The sequence below is a fragment of the Nyctibius grandis genome, chromosome 5 (assembly GCF_013368605.1).
Source record: "Nyctibius grandis isolate bNycGra1 chromosome 5, bNycGra1.pri, whole genome shotgun sequence".
Taxonomy (NCBI): domain Eukaryota; kingdom Metazoa; phylum Chordata; class Aves; order Nyctibiiformes; family Nyctibiidae; genus Nyctibius; species Nyctibius grandis.
The window spans coordinates 34,901,675-34,922,386 of record NC_090662.1 but is presented as its reverse complement, the minus strand read 5'-3'; the positions used below and the strand labels follow the sequence as shown (position 1 = coordinate 34,922,386).

Below are 20,712 nucleotides of genomic sequence, written 5' to 3'. Positions count from 1 at the left end.
TCAATACGACTGTCCTTAGTTCACCTGCTTGTGAATTCCTGTAGCAATATAGGACATAGGAACACTGAAGAACCTCAGTGGAATGGTGTTAAGTTTAATCAACTTATACTTGAAAAGTGACTTCAACTCTTAAAAGACTGATGAAAAAGTAAAATGAAAGGACCGCTCCTTTCACCACTCCCTTGCTCATTTGCAGTGTACAACTGGCCACAGTTCGGAAGAAACTACATATTTATTATTGTCTACATGTAAATTATGCTGCCTCAAATCTCCAGGCATTTTAAAAATAAAAATGCCAGTGAAATACATAATCTTGTGCTGTAGTACGCCAAATGCATGCTAAAAGAGTATTCTTTTAATTATTACACAACGTTACTCAAAGAATTGCAGCAAAAAAAAATTCCAATGACACTACTCCAGTTGACCTATGATCTTTTGCATTTTTCGACTGTAGTGACAGCGAGCTGGATCACAGGCTAGGTGTTAGCAGCTCAGAACTCCTTTTGAGTTAAAAGGAAAAAAATCTCTAGGAATGGTTTTAGAAGCCCTGATCGTTGTAGTGTTTTCTCAGGTCCAACTGAAGCAACTCTAATAGTCTATTTACTTGTCCAGGAGACTTCCTCACAAGATTTTTAATTAATAGCTTTAAAATACAGTCAATTTTTTTCTCTGGATTTGTATGATATGACAGGTAGGAATGGAAAAAAAAAGACCCCACAAACAAGAAAGACTCTCCTAAGCAACCAAGGCCACAGATCACAGGCACACACATACCTGTTCACTTCCTTCATGATACTTCTTAACAGCAGATGCTATACAATATTAAGAATTGCCACAAAAAATCAGAATAATGGTGTCAGTAAAATGTCTCTATACCAGGGGACATCCATGATTCAGCCATAACCGCTAAGCAGTTGCGAACTGATGGTCAGAAAAGAAACATAATACAGTAAGTCCCAGTTTATGTAAGCCCACTCTGAGCTGTCAGATCAGTCCCTCCACCACAACAGCAGCTGCATAAAGCAAGGCACGTGGTGAGAACTATCTGCTTTTACATTGAAAATCTACACCACGCTTACCAGCAAGCCTTTTCACATTCCCCTTACCACACCAGTCAGGTCTGATGACAATGGAAAGACACAAACTTGTCCACCATTTCAGCTCTTCTACATTGCAACACCCATGTCTCTATCAGGATCCTTATTTCTTGAAGCCTTCTCTTTTAAATTACATCTGGTGGTTGCTAAATTCAAAAATTGCCTTTTATTTGCTAAAGGTTCTTACTTGATTCATCCCAAATTTTAAGAGCTTCAGGAAAAAAGAATCCAGTCACAGTAGGAAATACAGAAGCAACAAGCACAACCTGATAGCAAGTCACAGAGGTATTACAGTAGTTCTGCACCTTCACATCACTGTCATCCTACCTGAACATGGCTTGAACTTGGCTTGAGTGATCCTTGCCAAAACAAGGTTTCTCTCTCTCTCTCTCACTCCTTTATACTATTAAATAAAAAAAAATGACTTAATAGCTGTGCAGAGAAATTCCATGCTACATGTACGGAATTTCTAGAAAACTCTGATCTAAGAAATGTTCTCCATTTTGATGGTTACACATCCAGCTCGTGGGTTAGCTTTGTTGTACGGAAACACTCATTACGTAACAAAACAAAAGAGCCTGACTGCAGCGATCAGAAGCGCTGGCAGTGTGTGCACAGAAGCTGTTTCTATAAAAACTGTTTATTCAGGTGTTAGCAATTGAAGCAGGAGCTCCAATTGCATTGCCACAAGTGCCTCTAATGCTTGCACAGGGGTGTTTGCAGGCTATCACAGCTCTGAAGGGAGCTGTTACAGGCTATCAGCTCAGTAATCCTCATTTTAAAAAGGCCCTAAATATGTATTTACAAGATAGACAGATCTGTGTGGTTTACTGGTTAAATAATCCATGTGTTGAAAAGGCCTTAAAAATGAATTCACAGGGCAGGCAGGTCTCTCTTGGCCTATTACAGCAGCGGTGGGCCTTTCAGAAAGTCACTGGAGACCGCACTTGAGTGGTCCATGAGGGCCTCAACACACAAATACTTACCCATTCAAGTAACTTTATTCAGATAAACAACCTTACTCAGACTGCTAATCTGAACAAAATTACTCCTTTTGTTCTAAGGAAAAAATACCAATAAAATCAGTCACTTTAAAAGCGTTATGTCACAGAAATGCGAAATTTGAATTTGCGCCTGAAATACCTTCCCTCATCATGATGGGATGTTACTGGAAGACCAAACCAATGCGTTACCACTGCACTGCATCTGCTGCAATGCTCAGATACACTAAGAGAAACAAAGAGAACAGGATAAAGTTCTCCCCTGTGGGAGTTTTAAGTGTTCAGTGAGAAGAGGTCCACACAAAACCTTACTTGTGGCCAATTCCCAAAGTTTTCTAGCTTTTCTCTCTTCAAGGCCCATTTTTAGTCATTTGTGAAAAGAGCCGACAGCATCTGATCCAGAAACACTCAGGTCAATAGGAAACCTTAGCAATTTCAGTGGGTTTGGATCAGACCAGTGGTAAACTTAAAGGACTAATCTACATTTACAGTTAACAGATTCATGAGTGCAAATACTTATCAAAACAATTAAATGAACGGCTGTGCATAACCATAAAATAGCACTTACATTCAACATGCATACACCCACACATTTATTTCCTTATTCTGACTGAAAATCTGTCCCTTGGGTCTACAAAGCAGAACATGAACTTAAGAGTATTCATTTTTGCCCTGAGATACTAACCAATCCTCAGAGCACTATGGGTTGTTCTGCTTAGGAGATACTGATGATGGAGTAAAGCAACTTTCATATGAATCTTTTAATTTCCAGAAGTCCTGTTTTCCAGAGCGTAGGAGGAATCAAAACGGCAGGTGTATAGCTTCTAGCTCATGATCCAAATTTCACAGAGGCATCAGGCAGGAAAAATCTCACATGGCTTTTTCTCAAAATACTATGCTCTTTTCTGGCTGCTGTTTCCTGCAGGACCTCTGATCCTTTCATTGTCTGGACACAAAAGGCTTCATAAAAAACTACCACAGAAAGATTTCACCTGCACATGTGTCATGTGGTTGTCTGTTGATTTAGTGTCATGCACTAACTTCCTGAGCAAAAAAAGTAAAATAAAGCAGCTCAATGGTTTCGAAGACCTTAAGTGAAGAGCATCAGAGTACCTCATAATTTCATACAGGGTCGACTCAACCCTTAGCAACTTCTCCCAGGTACAGGTCTTAATACTGCCCCAATCTGTCAGAACTAGTATTTGCATGCATTAAAACTGGAGTCATCAGACACAGGCAGGCTAACACAATGTCTGCCATTCTGCCTTTTTCACTCTGAAAATGCTAATCCTGGCATGGTGGACTGTTGATATGGTTTTCCAAGCTCCTGCAAGCTGTGTCATTGTACTGAAGCAATGACTTGTGCCTTTGCCTAAAAATGAGAACAATCAGAGCTAGAGACTTTTAGTCAATTATGCTGGTCTCCTTTGCACATCCAAATCAACTAACACCCAACCTCCCTCCAAAAAAGCCCCCCCCAATTCTGAGAGCAAACTTCAGCCTACTCTGCCTCATATATGCAACAACAACAGTTACCTCGACTCACTGCTCTTCCTTCTCAAGGATGTCTACTTTTGCTGTTTGTAAGAAGCATTCAGCTAGAAATAAGATTATTTTCCTATCTCAGATACATGAGACTTTAAAAGCTGTAATTCACCAGAGATATGGCTCTCACAGCAGAAACCAATCACTTCCCATTTTGCTTTTGCTCAAAAGCTACTTCAGTACATAGGTGGTACAAAGGTCTCTGCCCTTGCATAAGGACCTGTTGACTAAATGACACTACCTGCTTGTGCCTGCTTGTAACATCTTATTTTCTTCTGCCCCTCTTACTGAAAGGCAGTCTCCTCAGACTGAATATGTAAGACCAGACATTTGTCCAGCTTTGTCTTTACAACATTCTTTGAGGTTTTTTTTAACTATTTTTCCACTGTTCCACCATTTAAGTTACTTTTCCCCCTTAATTTCTGTATTACTGCCAACATTCCAAACCAAGTGTATGATGTTCCTCTCTCCTGGATAGTAGGTTCAGAAATGTTATTAAAGTAGTGCATGTCCATTAGATTATTTACTCCTCTCTAGCACCAGTATCCTCTGTTCTTCTTACAAGGACAAATTTTAGAGCCATGATTAACACAGATTTACTGGAAGCTGTGGTGCTTTTGGTCCTTTCACCTCATTGGTACCAGAGAGTGTGACTCACACTTTTAACATCACATGATGTAATTCCAGCAGCACAACAGCCACTCACAGCCAGACTGAGCGGGTTTGTCCTGAATGTCTTCGGCTATCTTTCAGTGATATTGACAGCAAATCCAACTGAGCATTTACAAATTGGTCAATTCCTGCTTTATCTTAAAAGTCCTCATGGGTATCTGGCTATGCCAGAATTGTAAATCTTTTGATCTCTTTCTGCCAACACTGACTGATGTTGGCTCTGACCCCTGTCTCAATATCTACCAACAATTTGGATTCCTTTTAGGACAGGTTTTGCAGCAGCAACGTAAGGATGCTCAAGTTGTCTATCAGCAATCCCTCAGCTTCGTCATCCTCCCAGCCATTTGTGTAAACTATGGTACTGTATGGAGCCTAATGAGCCTCCCAGGGAGTTCATCCTTCCAAGACAATTGGTTCATACTTGAGTTTATTGCGCTGTGACAATCTGAGCACAACCCACTAGATTTTTCTAGCTTACAAATGGAGTAAAAGAGTCTTGTAAGTGTCTAATCCTACCAAATCCACTGGCAAGTGTAATTCCGTATCCCCAGTGCTGGCTATCATATGTGATCCTCCTGTTTGTTTCTTATGGTGGTAACTCAGGTATGTAAACGCCAGCACATATCTGTAAGCAAGTTCCAAGCTGATCAAAGCTTTCCAGGGCATTCTCTTTCTTGGAAAACATTCTTGTTTACAGCATCTCAGTTGCTAGTCATCTTATTTCCTTACTTCCTAATTTGGCTGAATCTTTTGCATTTGTGTATCAGAACTGATGCATTCTTCACTTACCAACCATTTCCAGGAAATAACAAGGTGTTGCTCTAGCTCCTTATAGTACAACAGGAATGCTAATGTGCAGTTTGGAAACTAGACCATACTCCTGACACCAAGCAGGTTTTTTGCTGTGTGTGATTAGCTAAGGTTCACACCAGAAAGCTGTTATGAAGAAAAAAAAAATATAAAATCAGGGAGCACTGGTACAATCCTCCTTCTACAGAAAGCACAGCAGTAACGGTAAACCTCTTTCCCCTAAACACAGGAGAAATCAAATGATGGGAGACAGAGAACGCTCTGTGCTTCTTCCACCCGGCCTGCAGCCCGCAGGGTGGCACAAGCAGAACTTCTGCACCCTCTCTTCTGTTTTCACCCTTAGATGGACAATGCTGATTTTATAAGTTGTCTTCTCAAGTGCTTGAGCATTTTTTCCTTGCCTGATGATGCTGCCACAGCACAGCACCTTGTGGAGCTATGCTGGAAATCAGATCAGGCAGCTGGACTAGGTTAAAAACAACCCTTCTAAGAATCTATTTCTAAAAAGTATTGGATTACTTCTCACATCTGTTTCACAAAAAGTAACGTGGGCATAACCAATTTATGGGGACTAGAAAATATCAGGGCAAGGCTAGGCCTGAGTGGCCACAGCAAGGTACACCTAAGCCAATACTGTTGTAGAGAGCTCTACAGCATTGGACCATAGCCTCTGCTCCACTCACTGTCCTGCTGCTTCTCCCCTGGATCAGCAACAGCAGCTAGTAAATCCCTTTTGACTCTGCCCTTTATGAGACTTTTTTTTGGATGGAGATACATATCTCTGGGGACAATGCTCTCAATTTTTCCAGCTACCTAGTTACAGCAAGGGAGCTTAACAATGTCTTACAAGGACCTGAAATAACAGATAATACAACCAATGAGTAACCTAAATGATAAGATGACCATGTGGGCTGAAATTTTGGGAATGCCTTTCACATTTAGAGCTCTGCTAGTTAAAGGCTTCAAGATGCTCTTGTTTCTCCTTCAAAACTTTCATATTTAGTAGAAAGCATTCTTCTCAAAGGAAGCTAGACAGTTCCTTCCCTATTTAAATTTCACATGAAACACTTTATTTCAGTCACTCAGTGAATTTGCCTGGGGCAACTGAATCACAGCTGACAGCAAATTAATGACTATGATGCTGTGATTAGTAGAGATTACAGGCAACTGAGAACCTGCCCAAGCATTTGCCTTTGTCACAATACTTATGCCAGCTATTATTAGGGACTAATAATGGTCATAAAGAGGAATTGATTCCAACAGGTAGACACTTTAAAAAAGAGTTATTATTGTTATTATTGTAATACGTCACTGATATTCTGATTAAATGGTGAAAATTATTTTTATCTATTTTTTTAATATTCTTTCTAGATGCTTACATTACTAATTTATTTAAATATTACTAGAAAAATAGTTTCCATCACATTTAAGAAAGAAGCACCACAAACAAAAGCACTTGAGAGAGAATTTTAATATTATATTACACATAAGTCAAACCAGAACTTAAGCTCTGAGACTTTTGTGATGTGAGATATCATGCCAAAACCCAACTGGGAAGAAATAATGACTTCACTAATCCCTAGCAATGATTTTTTGAAGAGTTCAAATAAAAGTTTGCTTGTTCTGATTGAGATTCACTAAGTAGATGTTATTTGATTTTTCTGCTTCCTGGGGGAAGAACTTCAGATTCCCCAGGCTTCTAGAAGAAAAGAACAACGGGCTGAACTTGCAATAGAACACCTTAGCTGCTAAAGACACAATAAAAGTGAACACACTGCATATTTGCCAAAGCTTTTGTCATTCATATAATTTCCAAATGTCAACCAATTATATGAAACCTTTAAAAAGGTTTCTTAAGGTAGAGCAAACAGGAGGGTAGGATATTTTTAGTCTTGTATTAAAGATATTTAATTATTTATAACAACTCCTATTTAAAATACAGTAACTTGAACTTATGCAAAGACTCAGCAGTGTTTAATAATAAGAAGAACCATCTGCTTCTTATGCCTGTCCCTGCAAATCTTTTGTTACTGGATGATAGTGGAAAACATGAAAAGCTAACAACTGGCCGACAAGAAGACTATTTAGATATTGAAATGAAAATCTAATGAAGAGCAACATCACCAATCACATGTTATCATTTTGGGAAGCCTCACATAATTATTTTCCAGTGACTCAGAAACACATCCACCGTTGTCACTGGAGAGTACAATGCATTAACAGCAAAGGGAGATTTGTGGTACAGAGCACAATTTCTTATAATTGCAATACTTACAATGCCAAATATCAAAGAGCAAGTAATAGAAATTACATTCATTTTCAAAGTTGTAGCCTGATCTTACAAACACTGAAATACACACCCAAGTATCTGGAAGACTGATCCCTAAGGTATGAGATACAAGGCCAATTAATTCCTAAAATTATGGGAGAAAAGAGCAATTAAGCTTCCACTTACCATTTTTAATTTTGGAAACACTGTCTTTAAGGCGTTAAAACTGCAAAAGCAAAGCATCTGAGTTACAGTCTCCACTGCACAAAGAGGGAACATGCTTAATGAGCCTCCTGGACTTGTATGTAGCCACCCACTGCAGATTTCTGCTTTCACATTTCACGTGTGTAGCCTAATCCCAATAAAGCCTGTGACATTACACAGGTACAAAATAAAATAGTCTTTGGTTGCGATTTGTTAAGAAGTATTGCCACTCTTATTTTTCTCAGAGGAGCCTGCTATCAGCTGTGCAAATACTATATCTGTAATAACAGAAAGAGAAGCTGCAGTATGCCAGCGATCTTACCTCATACTCAAAGTCCTCTGCTCTATCTGCATCAGCAGGCAGGCTGGAAAGATACTCATTACCTTCATAAAATTCATGCTCCACTGGGTGAAGAGAATGGCAGCTATGTGGGACAAAGGAGTACAACAACAGTAGATGAGACAATATTTTATTTTAAATTAAAAAGTGATAAAAACACCCACTTTGTAGTTTTCTCATCTCTGGAATGCCACTCTGAATGGCCTGACAACCTGAAAGGAACTGTACCAAGAAGTAGCAAGGGCTGTTTTCTTTTCAAAAGCTCATATTCTGTCTGAGTTCATTTTGCTGGGTTCATCTTTTGTCAGATTTACACAGGGCGATTTCTTAAAAGGGTCTGTTTTGGGCCAAACTACCTAATTGTGACAATTTGGGATTCCTAATGCTCATAAATGTACCTAACTCCAGATTCACGTGTTACATCATGGCTGGGGGTAACTCACTAATTATCTGGTTATAAAATCTTGAACGTCCACAATATACAACCCACACCAGGCTCATAAATTGTTCAAGAACTTGCATAAAACAACTTTCCTTATCCTTTTCTGTTAAAGTAATAATAGGGTGGCAAAGTGCATTTGAGTAACTGCACACTTAAAAATGTCAGTGAAATGCACTGTTAAATGGGCTTGGAGCACAAAGAATGAGGTCTTTACAGTGTGCACTTAAGTACAGCCTTAGAACCAAGGCTGGAGCCCAACCATGTAGTACCCAGTGTGGATCTACCTTAGCAGAGATAGGAAACTTTTCCCCATGCTGAGGGCATGGGGACTTCAATCACAGCAGCACACAGTTTAGTAATATCTGGTAACAACTCAAAAATACACACATATAATTTTCCTAGATGTGCAGCAGTAAGTGGCATGCTCAATAGAGCATTTGGCTGGCAAGTTCTCTCTGAGACAATCATCTACCCAGCTTACCTAGAACTTCTAATAATGGAGCTACATCAAAGTCAAAAGTGGTATGTTCTCCATTAGCATCAATTCTGCAGAGATGCACAGCATGCCAGTGGGAAAACTCTAGGGCAATCATAGTTTTGCTAGCTACAGACAGAGGGCAAGGGTCAACCACTACATGATGTTACTCATGAGGTGGAGTCCAAAGAGGAAGAAGCCTACACCCTATTTTTGTATAAGCACCACCTGCTGATGTTTGCATTCAATTCAGTTTCAAAGAATTCAGCTGAGGGATAATATAATTCATATCATGCACCATATGACAGGTGAAATTATACTTTTGATCTCTATATTTTTGGAATTGTTTTGCTTTTGAGGAGGGGACCTTTAAATTAAATAATTTGTTTCCTTGATATTTTGGTAAGAAATCTGGAAGAATAGAAAGCAATAAGACAGCTCTTTCTAGGTTTGAAGACCCCTTTTTGGTACTTTGGAACACAGAAGTGTTGTTCTTCTTGACTAGGGCTTAGCTTTGGATGAATAAACACATGAACACAAAGTAAACATGGCCAAGATTCCTTCCTGTAGCTCTAATTCATGAACAGAGTTTAGGAAAATCATTACTGAAGCCCAAATGGGACAGTGGTTATCAACGACATTTATGGTTTACTTGAAGTGTTCCTGGGACTTTTTCAAGAGAAGGTTACAAGCCTACCACTGCAATGCCTCAATCCCACAGTTAAAACAGCAGGAGAAGATACGCCATACCTGTCTGAAAGCAGAAAAGGGCAGATATCAGGAACTGGCGGTGTGGAAGGCCTTAGTTTGGCCAGAGCCATAATATGCTCAAAAGTGATGTCAGTTTGAGTGCTAGCATCCACAAGCTGAACATCCTGAGAGCTACCATGAGCTTTGCTAATTGGGGCTCGTCGTAAAACCTGAACAACAATTGGCTCCTTGGCATTGCGAAAAGCTTCCACTGCCTCTTCGTGAGTGGCCTTGGAGAGGTCCTTCCCATTGACCTAGAGAAAAACAGAAAAATATACTAAAGATTACTCACAAGAGAAAAGGCAGCATAAAAATATGGGTGTAAAATATACGGGGATGAATTATTTGTATAGTACATCAAGTTATGTGCTGATAGTGACTGAACCTTATTTTGGCATCCATGCAAGATGGAAGACAAGGCTGGGAGGAGAAATAAATTCTTTAATCTTTGCTAGAAATTAGAAATGGTTTGAACTCTTCCATAACCGTCCCAATGAAATCTGAACACAGCAAAGAAACTACAGCATTTAAAAAGGACATTTAAAATTATTTCTCTCATGCTATTTTATTCACCTCATAAAATACAAATAAAAAGGGAGGGGTGCCTTTAATTTTCAATTTTAGCATTTTCTGTGGCACGCAACTGTTTTTCAGGATTTCTGGCATAGCATTGTTATTAATGCAGATGTCAATAAACATGTCTCTGCTGTCTGAAAAGAAACAAGGCCAATTTTCAATGTTTTGTCACTTATCTGCCATGGCCATTATACAATCATTAAGACCAAAGAGGAAGATTTGACTAACAGAGTCAGCTGCTGCTCTTTTAAGGAAAGAGAAATCTAAATCAAATAAACTGAAGAAATAATTTGCTACAAACAGATGAATAATAAACCAGAGAAAATTATGCTGCACATGCAGCACAGCTTGGCAAAACTAAAAGACTATGGCAAAGTTTCTCTCTGCTACAGGCAAAGCAGCAAATTCCTCCCAGTCTAGATGAGGCCTTTTTGTATTAAAAAAGGTAACTGCAAGGCTGGGTGATGGTAAATTCACACGAATTCAGGTGTTTAGGGCAAACTTGCCAAGTATGAGCACACTACAAAATGTGAGGGCTAATTTGTTAATGGCAGTCAGTAGTTAAGCCCTTGGACACAGGGGCCGTGCAACATCCTTACGCATAAAATACCATTCTGCCATTTCCAGAGCAATGGGACTGCTGTTGACTGCTGCACAGGACCTAACTGTTGTGAGCTGCTGTGGAGATGAGATGATCCCGTTTCAGGGTAGAAAGGCAGGGTTTTCTAGTATCAAATGTGAATATCTAAGGGTACCAAAGCGTGATTAAAATTTATGTCCCTGGGAAAATCTCTACACTGGCAGGAAATCAGGATTCTACTGCAAGTTCATGCCCAAATTACCTTTGTTGTACAGACAGTGAAGTCGTAAAACTTTTGCTTAATGAACTAAATCTAAGCCCTTGCCAGAAATGGGACAGAACCCATAACTGACTTTTCCCCAGTGCCTGCAAATACTGGTTGAAAAGAAACTTGCGTTGCCACATGACTCTTTCATTCAAGAAATTCTTGGAACCCTCCTGTCAAAAAACGAAAAACATGCAAACAAGAACAACGTCAGCAAACTAAAAAGAGCCATTCAGTAGCCTTCAGTAACATTTTTAAGCCTGCCAGGAGAAGCATTTGCAACTAAAAATGTCATATTTGAGGGAACACGTGTAATCATAGCCTTATCTATCCATGTGGATGGTTATGATACAGCTGACCATTAATTACACATATATATCAACTCAATACATTTCCAGAGTGCATGCTCAAGTATACAGCAGAACCAGCTTTCCTCTGACACAATTACCAAAGCAGCAGAACTTTTGTAGCCACTTTACTCAAGAAGACATGAAAAATAACCACACTGTAGTGTAGTCGTCAATGCAAAGGTCAACTGATTTCTCTAACTAGCCCTGATGCTGTATGTAGTGATGAGAAGGCTAGAAATTATCTGAACAGACTTCTATACATAAAAATCTGTGCTAAACGCCTGGGATCCCCAGAAGTACCATACCACTGTAGCCTAGACTGTGATCAAGTAATATGAACAGCTACTAGCTTAGTCACCTAAGTTTAATGCATATGTACAGTCTCTCTGATGACTGAGGCCAAAAATGTTAAGATTTTATGTTCAGATTTTATCATTTAAATTATCATCCAACAAATTATAACCTTGGGTTATGTTAATCTAAGTTACATGGAAAAATATCAGTGGTATATGAGAAAGGGCCGGAACTCAAAGAACAAGTTATGTTTGAGTTTTGTTCCTTCTTTATAAGAAAATAAAAGAAACTTCCCCAAGGAATGAGCTTCTGCAAACCCTCTCCAATACCACAAGTTATACTGCCAGGGTGTTCAGACTCAGTCCCGTCTAATAGAGGCAACTACAGATAAAGCTTCAAGCCTGAGTCTTCTAGCCACTCTCCAGTTCCAGCTGCTGTTTCGTTCTTGCTTCTAACTCAGATCCTATCAAGGACACAATTTTCCACAGTTTCTCAGTTTTTATAACAAGAGCGTTCCATAGGCCCTCTGACTAACTCATTCCTGAGGCCCTAGGAACAGAAAAATTAATTTCCTGCTTCCCAAAACCCTTTTAATACTTTTTAAGTTTTGGGTAACTATATGGTGTTTCTCCTAAAAGCAAATGCTTGGAAATAAATACCACTTAGCACTGTATCAATTTTTTTCCCCTATTCAAGTATAAAACACACAATCTTTCTGTATCCCAGCTGAACGATGTGGCAAAAGCTGACCATTTTATCACAGATCTGCATCAGCAAAGCAAAAAGATATTTGGATAGCATTATTAGATTTTTTTGGAAAACAAGAAACTGTGTTTATTCACATCAGTCAATACTTATCACTTATTCTGAGGAAATAGACATAAATTCACAACAATGACATTTAAATGCAAATTTTATTTCCAAAGAATAATAATATTTTAAAATCACGAGTGTGAAAAATCACAAAAGATACACATTTTCATTTATCCTGGGAACCTATGACTGACCTCTATTTTCATTTAAATGCCTATTTAATTTAAAGACTTTAAAAACATTCCATCCTTTATGTTGGTTTCTTATGAAATACAAGCACTTTGGACACCCAATACTTGTTTAAATTGTCACTTGAAGTTCATCAACACACTTTGTTGATCTGCATAAAGGTCACCTAATTTATGAATGCTGCCTTTCTCAGAAGAAAATCTATAGCTGAATTACTCTATGCTGGCAGCTGTCCTGCCCACTTGGGGCTGGGAAGGGAGAATTTATTTTAAAACCTAAAGCCAATACTACAGATGGGGTTGGAAGCTCTCTTGACATAGCTTCTTTAAGGGTTTTCTGCCTCCTGCATTATCCCCCAACTTAACACTCACATATAGTTACCCTGGGAGCTGTAGACAGCTGAGCACTTATTTACAGCAAGCCACTTACAGGTTCTTAGTGGATGATTAAATAAATTCCTTGCCTTGGAAAGGTTACTTTCAGTGGAATACAGGGTACTATTTTAAGTGGATAGAGAAATCTGTCACTTTTAACAGTCAACACAAAGACATGGGAATACATTTGTTGTAGCAGATGGGCTAATTAATCCACAAGCAAGTTGTGAATGTTAAGTAAAGAATATATCTTTTCTCATGTAAACCATCCTCCTGCCCTGTTTGATTAAGCTTCTGTTTAATGAACACTTTCCCCTGGCTTTTGAACACACTGCAAAGTCTAGGCCACTTGTCAGAATCTCCCCCAGAGTGACTGGTGGCCACTGCCTGGATCCTGGCCATCCCTTTTGGATTCTTGCTCTAAATCCAGCCACATGCAAAACTTCATCAGTGTCAGAAAATAAACAAGCAAACGGGCCTTTGTCTTCATGCGCAAATCAACTGATGTTGGCCAGCTGCCACTTCTAATGCCAGCACCGCTGTACATAGGCTTATTCCTACTCACACAGAGGTGGACAGCAGAGAAGGAAGGAGTGACAGGACTAAATAACAAAACGGTGACTATAAAAAAATGTAGGCAAATGGTTGTTAGGTTATCCTCGTGCTTCAAGAAATGAAATAGCCTTGTCTTCTAACACTTTTCTGCTGTTGAGAATATCTTTTAACACTGACCAGAATTTTTGAAACAAAAGGGCCAGAAATGTTGATATGTTTCCTGTAGTCTTTAATTCCCCCATATTAAGAGAAAAAGGAAAAAAAAGGAATAGAGGAAAAAGAGGAAAAAGGGAAAAAAGGAAAAAAAAGGAAAAATAGGAAGAAAAAATGTGCAGTCCTGTGAACGCAACCATCACAAAAGGTGTCACATTAGAAGCTCATGAGATAACATCCTATCCTCAGCAAATACTTGGCATATGCAAGTTGAAATTTAAGATCAGCTCTGCTGAAGTAAAATCCTTGGAGACTCTCCGTTTAATCAATAAGGGCGAAGGGAAGAATAACCCGAGCATTCTGCTAGCATAGACATCCAGGCATTAGGGTTTCCCAGAGAAATGACAGAGATGCTGTCTGACGTGATGATGGAGTTCACATATGGCTCACTGTCCTAGGAGATTTCAACACCCATGCAGATGCTGCCTCTGTCCTGACAGGTGCTAAAGCTGCTCTCATCACAGCAGTCTCTTTACTTCCAATCCCTTGCCCCAAATACATTCAAGTTACCACACCCTGGGTGAATCCTTGGATGGCAAACTGGCACAAAGGATCAAACACTGTCCCTTTGTTTGACCAATCCTTCTTTAGGACAGGAATTTGAGCTCTCCCTAACTTCAAGCCACAGAAAAAGAAAAAAAGCATACTACCTTCCTCCCAGACGTACAGCTTTTGGCACATACAGACTCTAAAAAACTTCTACCGATGAAGACCACCAGCTGTGAGGCTCTCCGGGCAGGACAGGGGAGCACAGGCCATGTGAGCTACCAGTGACATGCATGCTAGAGAGGACACTGCAACTCTTCTGCTAGTGCAAATGTCATCGCTCATCTACAGAAACGGCATTCGACATGCTGACCTTTCAGGTTCAGTTCAGTACGAAGCTGCATTTCTTGAGCAAGTTAATCTGAAATGTAGCAGTTCAGCCATTACCCAATACCACTATCTCTGTCAGGGTTCAGGCAAGTTCAGTAAAGGGACAACTTTCATTATGTGGGTTAATGACATTTCCTCTTCCTTAGCCAGATGAGTTAAGTGATGCTTGTTCCCATTTGATACTTTGTTGCCCTGACAGCCAAATCTTGTCATCCCTCCTAAAAGCTACACAAGCTGCTGAACATGCAGACTCTGGCTGCTTCCCTCAGGCTGAACCACAGGCTCGTAACAAGAACTACATCTCCATTACCTGTAGAGCTGAGGCTTGTCCTGTTTGATAGTTCAGGTAGCTGACTTGACAATGTTGAACAGACCTAGGCAATGCCCAGTACCACAGCCTTCTGCGCATCTTCCTATGTGTAACCAGTACCACTTCCATTTCCTAGTATTTAGCAGAAGTCTACTGTGGCTGAAAAGCCTATGGCTAAGCCTTAGCCTAAGCAAGACAAAATAAATGCTACAAAAAAAATGGGAAAACACAGAAATATACCTATTTCCACTCTTTAAAGTTTCCTTCCAGAGGGAGACAATCTAGTGACTTCCAGCAATTTTTATTATCTAAACAGCAGCTGTCAGAAAAAAGCACCCTTCTTCCAATTGACCTCAAAATGATGCTTCATTTTGTCAGAGTTGTCCACCATGATCAGCGCATCTGTGGGCAGGTCTGACAGCTGCAACTCCTCTACATGAAGGACATGATACATCCCGAAAAGACCCCAGCAAAGAGTGGGACACTGCCTGGAAGTATTGTCTAACAAGCTCTCCTAGGGAATTCAAAAATTTTTAAACTTGTGGTGGGTTGACTCTGGCTGGATGCTAGGTGCCCACCAAAGCTGCTCAATCACTCCCCTCCTCAGCTGGACAAGGGAGAGAAAATATAGCAAAAGGCTCATGGGTCGAGATAAGGGCAGGGAGAGATCACTCACCAATTACCATCATGGGAAAAACAGACTCGACTTGGGGAAATTAGTTCAATTTATTACCAATCAAATCAGAGTAGGATAATGAGAAATAAAACCAAATCTTAAAAACACCTTCCCCCAACCCCTCCCTTCTTCCTGGGCTCAGCTTTACTCCTGATTTCTCTACCTCTTCCCCCCGAGTGGCACAGGGGGACAGCGAATGGGGGTTGCAGTCAGTTCATCACACATTGTCTCTGCTGCTCCTTCCTCCTCAGGGGGAGGACTCCTCACACTCTTCCCCTGCTCCAGCGTGGGGTCCCTTCCATGGGAGACAGTCCTCCATGAACTTCTCCAAACTGAGTCCTTCCCACGGGCTGCGGTTCTTCATGAACTGCTCCAGCATGGATCCCTTCCATGGGGTACAGTCCTTCAGGAACAGACTGCTCCAGTGTGGGTCCCCCATGGGGTCACAAGTCCTGCCAGCAAACCTGCTCCAGCGTGGGCTTCCCACGGGTCCACAGCTTCTTTCGGGCATCCACCTGCTCCAGTGTGGTGTCCTCCACGGGCTGCAGGTAGATATATCCTCCACCATTAACCTCCATGGGCTGCAGGGGGACAACCTGCCTCACCATGGTCTTCACCACGGGCTGCAGGGGAAACTCTGCTCCAGCACCTGGAGCACCTCCTCTCCCTGCTTCTTCACTGACCTTGGTGTCTGCAGGGTTGTTTCTTTCACATATTTTCACTCCTCCCCCCGTCTGCAATTGCGCCGGTTCCCCCCCCCCCTTCTAAAATATGTTATCACAGATGTGCTATCACTGTTGCTGATGGGCTCAGCCTTGGCCAGCAGTGGGTCCGTCTTGGAGCCAGCTGGCATTGGCTCTATCGGACACAGGGGAAGCTTCTAGCAGCTTCTCATAGAAGCCACCCTTGTAGCTCCCCTATTACCCAAACCTTGCCATGCAAAACCAATATAAACTGCATTGGAAAAAGTGCCCCATGTAGACGTACAGGGAATGGAGAAATAGTTCTCATCACAACTGCAGTAAACTACGGCAAACTAGTGAGCAAGGTAACTTAATATAGAAGTGCTTGCACAACTTTGATTCTCCAACAAATACAAATTCTAGCTTAATAACTTTTTCTCTATGATTTTGCCTTCTCCACCCAGTCACCTCTAACTAAACCAAAACTGCTACTACAAGAAGTGTTTCCAAAACTTTGCATGCAGAACCATGCTCCATGTTTTGAAAGAAAAGTCAAGTCCACTGTAAGCAAAGAAATCACTGAAGATCCCCCCCACCTATCTTTAGGAGGAGGTCTGGGGTTTTAAATCTCAAATTTATTGACTGCTTAATTGCATTTAAGGTATTGAGTATAGGAAAAGGATGGTGTTTTAGATGCACGCCTATAGCCTGCTTCCAGCTGGCTGGGTTAGGCACAACCAATCATTCACCACAAATGCCTTTGAGCATTTCAGTTTCCTCTAACAGTGTATGGAAAAATCCACCCTGGGAGACACCTCTGACATTTCCACGCCTAAAGTCTCTTTGTGGATCTGTGCCCTCACCTTGAGACATATTTCAGAAAAACACTTGGATGCTACAGTTCACACCTCCAGGATAACTACGCCAGCTCCAACAACTTTAAAAGCACTACTGAGTTAGCAGTTTTAATCTGTGGCCAAAATGAGACCTGCATTCCAGCACTTCATAACATGTGGCTTAGCAGTCCGTGTAACCAGAGAATATCCCCTCTACCTCCTCACTGTGTGTTAGAGCAATGCACATCTCACAAAGATCCTTTCAAGTTCTTTACTGCTGATGTTCAACAACACCAGAACAGCTCGGAAAGCTCAGCTCAGAAAGCACAGCAACAGCTCAGAAAAGGTTCACTTGAGCTTTGAAAGAGAGTACGTACTATTATCTGCAATTCTCTTGGTTTGTGAGTTAAATGAAAACACCAAATTAAATTTAAGGATCACTGCATTAGTTTCACAGTGACCTGCCTGGAGACAAGTGCTGGTAGACATGCATTTGTGAGCAGCTGCTATTCTCCTTTCCTGACTCCCTCAATTTGCCAGGCAGACATGTTACTAGTTGCTGTGGCCATCTTTCTTGCATCCTCTTCCAGATGGTATTTCAAGTCTCATCCTCCTCTCCCTCGCTTTGCTACCTCTGATCTCTCTCCTCTCTCTTACAATGTTTGCTCTTCTCACTCTGTCTTTTCTTTCAGCACGGATCGTTCTTTGGTCCCTGGGGGTTTCCTTTATCTCATGCCTCCCGACTCCAGTGCTCGCCGTCTTTCCTTTCCTGAACCCTTCTCCATGAAGACCTCCCGCTGCCCTCTCACTGAACCTGTCCCCTTCCAGTGGGGTGGGAACGCCGGCACTTGTCACCCTCCCACGGTGACAGCTGGACAGTCTGAACACTCGTGAGGTCTGCCTTCGCCAGCACCTCCCGGTACCCACACAAATGCTCAGATAACCCAGATGGTGATGTAACAAGGCTGGAGTGTATTTACTATGTAAATTGCTTTTAATATTGCCAAACAGTTTTTCTGATGATATTAGGATTCTGCCTGAGGCCAATAAAGACTAAACTAGCTGGCATGCATAAAATATGTTAAGATGCTTCTTGATATAATTAGACCATCATTTATTACATTAATCGTTGCAAACAACTTCTATTTGCGGATAGGACATTATATAAATCTCTCACAAGATCCACCACATACAGCAACCCTTTGATGGTGGGAAAAATACAATCAAAGGCCAGTGTGTGTACTCAGAACAAATAATTTTTATCTCTAAGCCCCTTCACTGAATGCTGTATTCTGTGAACTTCACGGTGTCTTTGCTCTACCACAAGCTCACTCTCCAATTTCTCTTCCAGGGTACGTATTTTTCTCAGGGAAGAGGCACTTCAAAAGGTAGTTGCCATTAAAGTTTTAGGAGATCAAATTAACGACATTCTTTAATCATCTGCACTTCCCAAAGAATAATGGAAGAGGCTGAATGGCAGATTTCAGGACTCTGTAAATAATATGTAGTCACTTTTTTCCTTTTCAGAGAATCATATTCTACATTTCACTAACAAAAGAAACCCCTCTCTTTCACCTCTAAAACCTCCCCCAGCCTTCCATGAACTCAGCCACAGCTGGCATTGCCACATAAATTTACACTTATCACTGTCATAACAATTCATCCACGTACAGACACCTGAAACTCCTGGTCTCCTCCGAACCGAGTAATTTAAAAAGATAGATGGCTGCCTTCTGGCTAATTGCGGGAGTTCTTTCATTACTATAAAAAGACTTTTTATCTCTCAAGTGACTTTATAAGCAGTGAATAATGAGACTTAAAGTCTTTGGAAAAGAGTCCACTGATCAAATGCTAGGATAACTTATGGGCACTGTGACCTTTTCCTCAGTAAGATACTCCAAACTGCTGCTGTTGGCACATTATTAAAATTCCCCGTTTAAGGCACACAGTTAAGCACAAGGCAGATTTTATTTTTTATTTTTAAATGCAATTTAAGGTAGCACAGCAAGAGCTAGAGCTCTCCCAGGGCTGAGGACTAACTCCCGCCCGCTCCAGCTGTGCAGGAGCAGGACAGGCAGCGGCAGCAGCGCAGGCACCTGGCCGGGTGTCACTGCCCTGCTCCCGACTGTGATGCCAGCACCAGGAGCCTGCTTCCCCTGTGCACAGCCACCCTCACCCCAGCAAGGGAGCACGTTTCTGCCAGCACGTCCACCAGCAAGCACCGGTGCACTGGGCTGGCTCTTAAAAGCTGCAGAGAAGAGCAGCCGACAGCACGTTGCCTTCAGCCTCTCTAGTAAGCAGAGTTTTGCTTTGGCCAAGAAGGTGCTCCATGTGCCAGTGTTTCACACCACAAAATAGCAGCAATGTTATACTCAACGTTAGAGTGCTGAGCATGGTCCCATCCCCAGCTGAAACCCTGGGCAGTCTCTGAGCACTGCCACACATCTAGCCCAACCCGATGTCCTGCTGGGGTGCTGATGACACGAAGTGCTAAGGTTAGAGTGCTCCCTAAAAGCACCTGTGCTTGCTTTTCTTTAATGAACGTACAATAGACTTGCTCTACTTTAACATGAGTTTCTTACTATGTGTCTGTTCTAATTGCCGTCTTGAAGGAATAGAAAAGGCTCCTTCTCTCTTGAAATAAAACTTGGAGGATCCCTTTCATCATTTTTCCATTCTTCTCTCATGCTGCCTCAACACTAATTTGGCACTGTTGTTCTCCATTGATTTTCAAGGATTTACTCCAGAAGAAGCATATTGGCATTTTTTTGGTGCGTAACAGTACTTGCAAAAATTCCTTCCAACTTTTTACAGGACTAAACATTTTAAAAATACTTTTCACAAGCTCACATATATTTACAGTGGCTCAGTCATGGGGACTAACACAGCAATAGATTACAACAAAGTTTAACTTCAACCTGCCTCTGGAACATGGAATATAGCAACTTCCTTGATCTCTTTTTCAAAGAAGAAGAAAATGTGAATTCAGAGGACCCACATATTTGATAAAACGAAGCCAGTGATGGGGCCTTACCTGCCATTCAAAAGTCCGTCAGATGCTTTTGTACCAGAAAGTTCCCAGATGCTCTTAGGGAAGCCTAGCAATAATTTTTATTTGAACATCAAGAGAGCAGGTAATATTAACAATAGCATGCTTGTACACGTTTAGTTACACATAATGAGCACAAAAGAAACTACATATAGATGCATAGAAAAGGGATCTATGAAACATATTTGTGTTTGTTTCTTCCCTTTTGCTTCTCTCTCTCCTACTTTGATCCTCCTTTAAAGACGATTTAGTCATATACAATTACTTTATTTTTCTACCCAGTGTTGGCTTACTGCACTGACAGAAATATTTTAAGTTGCTCGTTTCTAAAGTTTAATTGCCACATTCCTTCTCAGCAGGAAAAATGGTAAGGGATGTGAATATTAGGACCAGCTTAATTCTATCATATTTATACAGCACCATGGCTGTGTACGAGTCTTCAGTAGTAAGAGCTACAGCTCCTTCCTG

At 41.0% G+C, this 20,712-nt stretch overlaps 1 protein-coding gene across 3 annotated transcripts in view; it reads right to left on the bottom strand.

Moving 5' to 3' along the window:
• PDZRN4 (PDZ domain containing ring finger 4) overlaps nt 1-20,712 on the bottom strand; it is a 277,467-nt gene that overhangs the window by 41,715 nt on the left and 215,040 nt on the right. For all 3 annotated transcript variants that reach the window (XM_068401590.1, XM_068401591.1, XM_068401592.1), the window contains 2 exons: nt 9,606-9,859; nt 7,921-8,023 (listed from right to left, as the gene is read on the bottom strand). In XM_068401590.1, coding sequence (XP_068257691.1) covers nt 7,921-8,023; nt 9,606-9,859 — 357 coding nt within the window. The remainder of the gene's footprint in view (nt 1-7,920; nt 8,024-9,605; nt 9,860-20,712) is intronic.